General features: G+C 45.6%; 1 protein-coding gene across 1 annotated transcript; it reads left to right on the plus strand.

Moving 5' to 3' along the window:
• Window positions 1-9,596: 9,596 nt before the first annotated feature.
• On the plus strand, window positions 9,597-11,351 carry MAGEF1 (MAGE family member F1). Its single transcript, XM_045903224.3, has one exon. It carries the CDS (start codon window positions 9,855-9,857, stop codon window positions 10,821-10,823), a length of 969 nt encoding a protein of 322 aa, XP_045759180.1. The 5' UTR covers window positions 9,597-9,854; the 3' UTR covers window positions 10,824-11,351.
• The last annotated feature ends 1,047 nt before the right edge of the window (window positions 11,352-12,398 follow it).

The raw sequence follows: 12,398 nt of genomic DNA on the forward strand, positions 1-12,398 counted from the left end.
AGGGAGCCCGATGCGGGGCTTGATCCCAGGACCCTGGGATCATGACTTGAGCCGCAGGCAGGCGCTTAACGACTGAGCCACCCAGGCGCCCCAAAGACCTTTTTAATTGATTAAAAATCCAGAAATCATGAAATAAAAGACTGATAAGTACAGCTGTATAAAAGTCTTAAAATTCCTGTATGATAAAAGCACCATAATTAAAAAAAAAAAGTATATGACTAACTGGAGGAAAAGAAATCACAACTCATTTCACAAAGGGTCAATCACTATAATATATAATTTATTTCTGTAAATCAAGGAAACCAATAACCAAATAGAAAAAATACCTGTTTTCAGGGAAAAAAAAAAAAAAAAAAAAACCCAGATGGCTTTTAAGCACATGAAAGAATGTTCAACTTCGTTAATAAGAAGAAAGTGTAAATTGTAGTGGCAATGATATACCCATTTTTCACCTATCAGATTTGTACATATCCAAAATACACCGACGGGAGGATGTTGTAGGGAAACACGCGTCCTCATACAATGCTGTAGGAATACAAAATGGTATACTCCTATGAAGTCCAATTTGACATTTTCTATTAATGCTATTTATATATTTACCCCTTGACTCATCAATTTCACCTTCAGAATTTTTCCTGCAAATATATTAGCACACATACAAAAATTACAATTTGCATGTATTATAGCATTGTTTGTAATACTGAAAGTTTGAAAATAACCACAATGCCCAACTATATGAAATTGGTTAGATATTATAGTCCATCTACACCATGTTATACCAGGAAACTCTCTATATAGTGATAAGAAAAAGTCTCCACTGTATACTATTAGGTTTTGGTTTTGGTTTTTTTTTAGGTGCCTAATAATGTATATAGTGTGCTAACTTCTGTGTAAGAAAGGATGGGGCATACATAATTGCATTTGCTTGTATTTTCAAAAAAGAACATTATAACTATTAAAAGCGGTGACCTGTGGGAGGGGAAATCAGAAAACCAGGTGAAATAGAGGATGGGGATTAAAGAGTGCACTTGTTAGTGGTGAGCACCAGGTAATGTATGGAATTGTTGAATCACTATATTGTACACCTGAAAGTAATAAAACCCTGTCTGTTTAAAAAAAAAGAAAGAAAGAAAACCAGGTGAAGCAGGACATGCATGGAAGCAAGAATTCTCAATGTCTACTTTTTTTTTAAGATTTTATTTATTTATTTGACAGAGAGCACAAGCCGGGGCATCAGCAGGCAGAGGGAGAAGCAGACTTTCCACCTAGTGGGGAGCCTGACGAGGGGCTCCATCCCAGGACCCTGGGATCATGACCCAAGCTGAAGGCAGACACCCAACCGACTGAGCCACCCAGGCACCCCACAATATCTACTTTTTTATATTGTTTTGATTTTTGAACTATTTTTAAACTAAGGTATTGTCTATCTTATTTTTTATTAAAAAAAATTTTTCCGTTAAGTAATCTCTCTGCCCAACGTGGGCCCGAGATCATGCTCTAGCGACTGAACAAGGCAGGCAGCCCAAGTATTGTCTATTTTAAAAATAAACTTCATTTAATCTATGATGGTTCAGATTCATTTGTGTTGACATGAGAGATTTTCAAAACGGATTTAGTGCATAAAGTAGATCACAGAAATATATATAGAAGAATTTTGTCTTTTTAAAAAAATCATATCTATATGGCCATTTTCTTATATATATCGGGAAAAAGGAAAACCTAGAAAGATACATTCTAAAATATTAATAGTGGTTATCTCCAGTTAGGAGGATTTAGGGTTATTTAATTTTAATTATTTTTCTTTTTATCTATATTTTTTAACTTTTGTACAATGACCATGTTTTATTTCTATAATCACAAAATAAAGAGAAAAACACTTGCCTTAAACAAGACTCAAGGGAAAATAAATAACCCAGGAAAAATGTGCAAAATGACCAAAAATTTAACATCCTGAATATTTAAAGAATTCTCTCAAAAAAATAAAAAAGAGTGCTGTGGAAAAAATTCAAATGAGGAACCACAGGACAAAGAAATGTTTGTATACTTATACAATGTATTATTAGAAAGCAATAAAGTAATACTGAACACTGCCAAATGACAAGGATAATCATTATATAGTAAGAAGGAAGAGCAGGTTGGCAAACAGTGTTATTTTCATAAAAATATATTTATACTAGACTTACAGACTTTACTGGGTGCATGTATTTGGGTACAGATATAAATATGTGCATAGAATAAAATCTGTAAGGATAGGTTCTGAAAGGTAAATAGGTATGATGTCTGAATGGTAGGAAGACAGGTGCTTACTTTTTTTCTTAACTTCCATTTATCTGCAATGAAATGGTTATTTGTATAATATAAAATAAAAGGAAATACTATTTGTAATATTGCCTTGTGAAAGATTTAGCCACAAGTGAGTTCATCACGTTGTATGTAATAAAGAAAAACTTAAAACAACTTAAGTACGTAAAAATAGGCTTTAAAGGTAACAGGGAGGGGTGCCCGGGTGGCTCAGTCAGTTGAGCATCGGCCTTCAGCTCAGGTCATGCTCCAGGGGTCCTGGGATGGAGCCCCGCATCGGGCTCCCTGCTCAGTGGGGAGCCTGCTTCTCCTTCTCCCTCTGCCTCTCCCCCTGCTCATTCTCTCCTCTCTCAATCTCTACCTCTGTGTCTCAAATGAATAAATAAAATTTAAAAAAAAAGACAAATTCTAAACTATCTGAAAAATGTCACCCCTCCAAAAGGAGAGGGGCAGTTAAAGCTGCAAACCTGCCGGGCTGGGAGGTGGTTGGTGGGCAGTGTGGTGGGTGACGTGACCAGCGCACGAAGGTCATCTGCGAGGGGCCGCTCCTGGCCCAGGCCCTCCTTTGGCTGCTTCTGCTACCGCCTCCTAATCGCTGAGCCCCTCAAGAGGAAGGACAGGCTTGTGGGGGGAGGTGGGCTCTCTCGGATGGCCCCCCTCCAGAAAGGCCACAGCAGAGAGGCGGGCTCTGAGGCCCCGGGCAGCCCCCTGGGCCCTTCATGTCTCCTGAGAGTTAACCACAACATTCTCTTCACTGGACTCCTGCCCTCAGTCCCTGCCCTGTCCAATCTATCTTCCAAGCCCCTGCCACCCTTCTGAAAATATAGCTAATTATTTTATTCCTGGAACCAAAACATTTTATCCCAAGTCAGTAATTCTCAAACTTTCCCGCTGAAGTACACCAACAGCAGACAAAAGCAATGCCTTCAGCGCCCCCAGGGGACCGCGCAGCCCAAAGCCCCTGCCAGCACACCCAAGCGCTCTTTGAAGGCTTCTGTTTCCTCTTAAAAACTCATGAGAATGGCACATTCTATTCCATGATGTATCTGAATCTCCTTTAATATGAAGATGCTTAAAATTATTCACCTCAAGGAGAATTGGCCCTCCTGGAAGAGATACTGTGTTGTTTTTTGTTTTGTTTTGTTTTGTTTTGTTTTAATTATTTATTTATTTGACAGAGAGAGACACAGCGAGAGAGGGAACACAAGCAGGGGGAGTGGGAGAGGGAGAAGCAGGCTTCCCACGGAGCAGGGAGCCTGATGCAGGGCTCGATCCCAGGACCCTGGGATCATGACCTGAGCCGAAGGCAGACGCCCAACCGACTGAGCCACCCAGGCACCCCAAGAGATATTGTGTTTATCTGGAGGCTCAGGGGTCCTCCTTGGAGAAGTACCTGTAGCCTAAAATCCAGACTCCCGACAGGCAAGGCCCCTGACAATTCGGCCCTCGCCCGCCTTTCTGCCTCCTTCCCACTGCTCCGGCGCACGCTCCCCAGTCACTGGGCCACCTGCACTCCCGTCATCTCCCGATATTCCAGCTTCTTCCCGGCCTCTGTGCTCCTCAGACGCTTGCTTCCCGTGCACCCCACTCTGCGCGCTGACAGCACCCCCAAAGGCCTCAAGGGGACGCGAACACCACCTTCCACATTGAACTCTGACGGCCCTTGCCCGGTGTGCTCCTGACAGATACAACGGGGCAGATCACGCGATGCCCTGAAAACAGCCTGTGCTTTGGAACCTCCAGCTCTTGACACGAGACGAAGCACCTAATTCCTCTTCGATCTCATTTGTAAAATGGGGAAATAATCGCGCTTCTCTGGCAGGGCTGTTACAGGGATAAAATCCCATCCGGACAACAATGTAGGACCCAGCACATGCTCCCTTCCCCTCCTCCCAACTCCTCCAGCATGCTATTTGCATCACTCGTGGGAAGAACATACGTTTACGCAGTCATTCTTTTGTATAATGGTTTCTTCCCCCCCCCCCCACCAGATAGATCAATGGCTCCCAATGTCCCAAAGAAGCTTCTTGTATTACCCCCCTGATCTCACGGCTTGAAAGATTTGGGTTATGAAACCAAACACATTTATGGAATAGCAGCCGGGCTTGTCTAAGTTCTCTATCCTATTAAGCTTTTTTGAATACAGAGAGCGGTCCCAGCCTTTCCTCTCCTGCCTAACTTTAGGGACCGGGACTTGGGAGCCACCCACGGAGACCATAAACACCTTGAGACTACGGCTCCGTCTTCACACTTCTCATGGCACCTTACTCAGCGCCTCGCACTTAGAACACACCTAGTAACTGCTTGTGGCATAAACAAGAAGTTTCACACAGATGACGGCGGGGTGTGGGTAGCCCTCGAAATTAGCCGGTTGGTGTGCAGAAAGGGGTCATTGTTATGGGAGGCAGAGCTGGAGGCGAGCCCTTCTCCCCCCGGCCCCCCAGAGCAGCACCCCCAATTATACCAGCTGGCCTCCAACTTCAGTGTGTGAGCCGATTAAAAAGCGCCCTCTCTTCAGTGTCTGGAAACTCCTGCAAGGAAAGTTTGCTGCCCAAAGTTGGCTTTTGACTAGAGTCTTAATAAGAGGCCTCAGCAGGCTACGGCTAGAGAGACAATGTCACTTAGAGGAGCAGCTTGCAGCGGCAGTTAGGAGAAGAGTTATTTTAATGAATACATTTCCTTTCAATTGTATGGGAATATCAAGATCCCATTAGAATAGGGAAGCAATTAGAACTAATAAAGATGAATGCACAGGGCTCCGTGCGTGCGGAATAACAAGCAGCCAACAAAGGGACTCCGGAGAGCCTCCTCTAATCCAAACGAACCGGCGGCCCGCCGAGGGGAAGCGGCTCTGTTCAGCTGCTCAAAGCCCGTGGGTCCCGCGCATTCTGATCACGGCCAGCGAATGGCGTGAGTTGGGCCTCGGGGCTGGGGGCTGAGGGCCCCCGCCTGGGTCCTGGCCTGGCCCCTCAGGGAGAGAGATGGGCTGTTGGCAGTCCCTTGGCGACGGCCATTCAGACCAGGGCCCTGGCTCGCAGCCAGCCTCACGCCTGCCCCTCGCACTGGGTCTCATTGTGTCCAGGTGGCAAATGCCTTCTCGCCAACTCTCCTTCGAGGTTTAGAGAGGGGGTGGGACGGTGGAGGAGGGAGAAGGGGGCCCTGTGCACGCCATCCCCCACCCCCCCACCCACCCCCTGCATCTCTCTCCTCCCCCCGCTGGCCAGGCTCTGCTCCTCCTCTGCGTTGGGTGTTAGGTTACAGATACTGGTGGGTCACAGGCAGCCTAACACAGAAGCACTGTTGCTTGCACAATTGCTCTTCAAACAGTAACAAACAATTTTCATTACCCAAGTCAGGTCGAATCATCCGCCCAGCCATCCTGCCTCAATCCCAGCCGCTCCTCCAGGACCCACGGCTTCACGCTCTGCCCGTTCCGCTGTAACAGAATTGAGCTCCTTTTTCCCCCACCCTGGCCCAGGAATACGGGACAAAGCTCTTCCTCTGATCCCTTCTTTGAGCCGGATCGGCTTGCATGGCTGTCAAAACTGTCGGCAGAAATAGCAAAGGCACAAGCACCTGTGCAGACTGGGACTCACTCAAATCTGGGGTGACATGTTACTCAGCATCTCTGTGAAGAAGGCACTCAAGAGTTTGGAGGCCTCTAGTGCCAAGTTGAGAAGGAATCCAACAAGATAACCCTGGCTCCCCACCAAAGCGTTCGCTGGCCTTAGAAGGAGTGTCAGGACTTGACATTTCTTTATTTAATCTTTTTTTGGCCAGACGGTTTTTTCAACCAGGAATGTGTAAACTCGTTCCAAAACGTCTGCATGAGAGACGAGTCACCCTCATTACTGAGATTTTTTCTACCACTTATCTTTTTTTTAAAAAAAAAAAAAGTCTGTAACATTTTATATTTCTTAATGTAGAGCACTTTAAAAGTACGTTTACATTTATAATCTTACTTAACCTCAAAATAATTCTGTGGGGACAGGCCAAGCAAGGAGGCCTACAGATGAGGAAACAGTAGCCCAAAGAGGTTGAGTGTCCTGGGCAAGGTCGCCAAATGAGTGGGTGAGGAGGGACACCAGAACTCAGGACTTCTGACCTAGTTCAGGGCTTTGTTCTGGGACACACCTCTTCTACACCCACAGAGTGCTGGACATTTCCAGGATAATTCATCCTGCAATTCTGCCTTTCCAGTGTAACTCCCTTAACCCTTTCTGCAGACTAAAAGGGGCTAAGCACTGTGGGCTTTCAAAGACTACTCTGGGCTATGAAAGATCCTCCCTCAGGAAGGTTTCAAGCAATAGTCATCAAAGTGTTTGTTTTGCTGCTTCGCTCCTCAGACAAAGAGGTATGCATTGCCTCCCTTCTAATAGCTTAAGTAAGGGTTGTTTCCAAAGTCTGCTGGTCCTGTATAAGGTAGGCAGGATCAGAACGGTAAAAATGATGGTCTAGGTCCCTTCCGGTAGACCACTGTAGCATCCAGGGATTGGCAAATTGTAAAAACAAAGCCATTCACCTTTTATGCCGCCCCCCCCCCCCACCTCTTATACCCAAAGGCCTATTCATTTAGTATTTTAAAAATCTTTTAAAAATAATTTTGAGGTATAATTTATATATTGTGAGATGCATAGATATTAAGGGTACAGTTTGACACGTTTTGACGAATACCTACACCCAAATCAAGACACAGAACATTTCCAGCACTCCCAGAAAGTTCCTGCATACCCCTTTCCAGTCAACCCCACTCCAGACCGCCACTGTTCTAATTTCTATCACCACAGATTAGTTTAACCTGTCTTGAACATCCAATTAAATGGAATCCTATTGTATGTAATCTTCTGTATCTTTCTTCTTTCACTCAACATAATGTCCACCAGACTCATCCATGTTGTATCAGTAGTTCCTTTTTTTTTGATGTGTAGTATTACATTATTCATTCAGTTTCTAAAATCCAGTCATAGTACTGCAAATTTGTCCCTCAAAATTCTTTCCATTCAGTGTATCTCTTGTATGCTCATTCCCATGCATCTATCTCCTGCATATCTTCTTGACAATGCTTGGATTGAGAGAATACGTAAATGAACTCTTTTATCTCTAGCACGTCCTTCTAGGTAGGAGTGGTTCTCTCTACCTTCAGGAGAAACATAACCAGGCAGTCCAGCATGAGTACGTGAAGACAGTCATGAGTACAGTCTTCAGAAGAGAGAGCTCTAGGTTCTCGTCTCCAGTCCAGCTCTTAACAGATGATTGGTTTGAGGCAGGTGATTTCTGTGACTATTTCCCCATTGGTAAAATGAGGGTAAAAATACCTTAATAGGGATTTGTGAGGATGAAATTATATTGTACACAGGATGTTTGGCACTATGAAAACTAGTAACAGCCTCAAGCTAGACCGTAATAAACATCCTTCTGCTTCATTCACACACTTGCAGTTTTTCTAAGTCAGATACTTATGGGTATACATTTTCAGAGGTTTTTAAAGTGAAGAGCTCATGATTACATCTAGAAAAATCTGACTCTCGGATATTTACTTAAAATAAATGTTATTTCCTGTCAAAAAAAAAAAAGCCTTTCGTCATTTATTCAGTGACAATTATATACTGAGTGCTGACTCTGAGGGGTTCTTCAAGAGTTAAAGACATAGCCTTAGCTTTTAGGATGTTTGGTTTGGGAGGGTAATAAGATAAGCACAAAAATAATTATAATACAAAGCAGAGTATGGCCAATAATAATAATTAACATCTATTAATATCGTGGTTAAGAGCATGGTCTTTTGAGTCATACTAGAGGGTTCAAATCTCAGTCATGTGATGTTGAGGAAGTTACTTAACCTCTTTCTGTGTTACTTCACTTATAAAATGGGGATAATAATACCACTTATCTAGCAGGGCTGTTAGGACTAGATGAGTTAATGCATGTAAACACTTAGCACAGTATCAGCACATTAAAAATATACAATAAAGTAACAGCTAACATTTATTGAACACTCAATATGTGCTGAGCACTGCGTTAAATACTTTATATGCATTACTTCATAATCCCCATAATGTTGTTACTGCTATTATATCCATTTTACTGAAAAGGTAACTGAGGGGCAGGGAATTTAGGTAACTTGCCCAAGATTACATAGCTAGCAAATAGCAAATGCCATAGGAAAGACAGATCTATAAAATGGGGATGATGATAACAGTACCTCAGTGAGAATTAAACACACTAATATTTGAAAAGTGGTTAGAACAGAGCCTAGGATATAATAAGGGCTATATAAGTGGATGCTAAATAAATGTAAATTGCTATGGTGATTCAGAGATGGCAGTAAATAACTTCCATGCATGGAGATTAAGGAAGGCTTTGGAATAGTGACATTTAAGCTGAGCCCTGAAATAAAAGAGAGAGAGAGAAAGGGAGGGAGGGAGGGAGGAAGGAAGGGAAGAAGGGAGGGAGGGAGGAAAAAGGAGGGTGGTAGGGAAAGTGAGGAGAGAGGAAAGAACTGGGGGTATGCAAAAAGATAAAAAGTAATGGGAGTAGTTACGTTTGATTAGGTCAAAGAATCTCCCCTTTCCTCCAATCAGTCAATATTTCTGCCAGCTGTATTTTCCTCTCACCCCTGTAGAATCTGCTATCCTTGCCACCTCATCCTACATTTTACAATATTTGTGGAGATCCTGTAGGTGCCAGGCACTGTTCTAGGCGCTGGGGATACACCAATGAACAAGACAAACCAAGTCTCAGTTCCTATTCTGCACTATAAAAAGACTCCAAGCTGGATTCCTAGCTTTTGGTCGTCCCTACTTCCAAACCATCCTCCACATTGCCACCAGAGAGACTGCAAAGATAGAGATCTGGTCCGGACACTCCCTTGCTTAAACTCCCAGTAGTAGCTTCCCATCATGTTTAGAATAAATTTCAATCTCCCTAGTATCCTGTGCAAAGTTCTTCCCTGATTGGCCCTCACAGCCCTATCTCCCAGCCTTCACCTCCCTGCACTCTGCACTTGAGCCAGTAAAATCACTCAAAATCCCAGACGCACACACTTAAAATAAGCATTTGCTGCAAAGACGTGGCTAGAACGCCATCCCTATTTCAACCTTGTCCATGGAAACATTTTCCATTCTGCATGCCCTGGACGAGAAAGCCCTGATCACCTTCCCCCAGCTCTGAAGCCTAAAAGGCAGCGCTGAAGGCACACTTCCCACCGCCCCTGCGTGCAAACCCAAACCCGTAGGGAGCCGGAAGGGGCGGGGCTTCGCGCGGCCCCGGGGCCACCATCTTGGCTGAGCTGGCCGGAAGTGCTCCGGCGAACCGGCGCGCGGGCGCACACTGAGGCTGCGCCGGGGCGGCGCACAGGTCTTCGGCGCCGGCGGCGTTGCGGCAAGGGTCCCGAGTCTTCTGCAGTGCAGCCCGGCATCCCGAAAGCCCTCTCTGACCTCTCCCCTGGTCCTCCTCCCGCTGCCGCAGGCTCTTTCTCCCCCGCCCCGCCGGGGTTTGCGCAGCGGCTTGCACACCCCTTGGCCCTTGTACGCGCTCTGCACCTGCCTGCCCGAAACATGTTGCTGAAACCCGAGAACGGGGCTCTCCCCATCCCTCAGGCCGAGGGGGAGAAGGATGGCGGCCGTGACGGTGAGACCCAGGCCCTGACCGCCTCTCAGAAAGAGGTCCCGAGCCCCCTCCTGCAAGAGACCCCCATGGAGGATCTTGGCGCCCGGAGGGAGGAGGGGGCTGCGGACTCAACCATCACCCCAAAAGGCGCAAGGACCTTGGCAGCCAAAGCCTTGGCCCGGCGCAGGGCCTACCGCCGTCTGGATCGGACGGTGGCCGAGCTGGTGCAGTTCCTACTGGTGAAGGACAAGAAGAAGAGTCCCATCACTCGCACCGAGATGGTGAAATACGTAATCGGAGACTTGAAGGATCTGTTCCCTGAGATCATCGCAAGGGCCGCAGAGCATCTGCGGTATGTCTTTGGTTTCGAGCTGAAACAGTTTGGCCGCAAGCACCACACTTACATCCTGATCAACAAACTAAAAGCTCTGGAGGAGGAGGAGGAGGAGGATCTGGGAGGAGATGGCCCCAGATTGGGTCTCTTAATAATGATCTTGGGCCTTATCTACATGAAAGGTAATAGTGCCAGGGAGACACAGGTCTGGGAGATGCTACGTCGTTTGGGGGTACGCCCCTCAAAGTATCACTTCCTCTTCGGGTACCCGAAGAGGCTGATTATGGAAGATTTTGTGCAGCAGCGATACCTCAATTACAGGCAGGTGCCTCACACCGATCCGCCGGAATGTGAATTCTCTTGGGGTCCCCGGAGCAACCTGGAAATCAGCAAGATGAAAGTCCTGGGGTTCGTGGCCAAACTCCATAAGAAAGAACCCCAGCACTGGCCAGTGCAGTACCGTGAGGCCCTGGCAGACGAGGCTGACAGGGCCAGAGCCAAGGCCAGAGCTGAGGCCAGTATGAGAGCTAGGGCTAGGGCTAGGGCCAGGGCCAGTGATAGGGCTGGTATCTGCCCGTGGTGAGGGCTGGTGGAAAGGTGGCCAGCGGGGTCCTCGTGGTTATGAAAAAGCTACTGTCGGAGTCATAAGCAGTATCGTTGGGGGTAGGTCGTTAATTAGAAGTTGTATTTGTGTAACTAGGATTTAGGTTTTGTATCTTGCTATGTTTTGTTATATTTTACATACTGTTAAATTGGTATTTATAAATGAGATTGGTCTACTTTTTCCTGTAGGATTTTGTTGTCGTTTGGCTGGTTTTGTAAAATGGATCGAAAACTTTACATTTTTGTTTTGTGATCTTGAACAAATGACGCAGCATTGTAATGCTGTACATTAATGGTTTCAAGGAACTCAGCAGTGTGATCATCTGGTACCACGAAAAAAAATAGCTGATTGGTGGCTAGCTTCCCAGTGCTTTTTGTCTATATTGTATAAAGAAAAAAGACTGACCTGTACCTCTACTTGTTAGCTATTATAGTATCTAGAGAAAAATGAAAATACAATAAATTAGAACTATACCCCAGTACACTTAATAAACATTTGCTGAGCATCTTCTTTTGTGTGGTGTTTGGGGCATTTGGGGATAGAATGCTGAACAAGATAAAAGTCCTACATTTTGGAATGGGAGATTAAGAAAATAAACCGGAAATTACAGAGCAGCAAGTTGAAGGCTGCAGAGGGACCCCTAACCCAGCTGGGCTGATTGGGTGAGGCTTGCCTGAAATTACCTTTAGTCAGACTTTGGGGATTGAGGGGGAAGGATGGGGCATGTGGAGGGGAGGGAAAGGGAAAGCAGAAGTTAGGAGTGGGAGATGGTATTGGGAATAACTGAAGGGCACAGGTGCCCCTCAATAACATGGGAAGAAGACTTGATTCATGGTGGAGCTGGAAAACACCCTACCTTTGCCAGGGCTCTTGTTCCAGAACAACTCATTCCAGTGCATAGTGATGACTGTTAGTGTTGTGGTCCCCTCCATCTCCATTCTCTCAACAGCTTTCTATCAAAGCTGTCACAAACCAAATACTGTAACAATTCAGGAACGGTGTGTCCTGTGGGTGGAGGGTACATGTGATGTCCCCTACTATCGAGAAGTTCCACTTCAAGATTTCTCCCCTGGCACTAGGCAGCCTAGGGCCCTCATCCCTGTTTCTACGTGCTGCTTTCCACCTGCCACCTCCCGTTTGGAGGAGACTAGTAAGGCATTGCTCTCATTCTTAACTAGCCATGAAGGGTCATCCACATGGCCGCTCAAGCCTCTGCAATGCCTGCCACTTTCACTCTGGGGATACATCCTATGGAAAAGATACAGAGAATAATAGGGAAAGTGGTAACCAAACCAGAGATGGGTGTAGAGGGGGCTGTGAAGCTACCCCACCCCCGCAGCTGCCATATACAGAAGAGCCGCTTTTCTGCACTTTACTGGCAGTTTTTTCCTGCTTTCAGCTGTGTTCAAATAACATTTCTGACTATGTTAAGGCTGGTGTGGAATACAAATAAATACTTTGGGACACAGGCTCAGGGATCCAGCAAACCAGACTGAGATCGAAACTATAAGCTTATGGGCAAAAAAGTTTACTAATGAATGAAAAGATGACTTC

This window comes from Mirounga angustirostris, unplaced genomic scaffold (genome assembly GCF_029215605.1).
Source record: "Mirounga angustirostris isolate CCGP_5_RB_7025 unplaced genomic scaffold, mMirAng1.0.hap1 SCAF_1, whole genome shotgun sequence".
NCBI lineage: Eukaryota > Metazoa > Chordata > Mammalia > Carnivora > Phocidae > Mirounga > Mirounga angustirostris.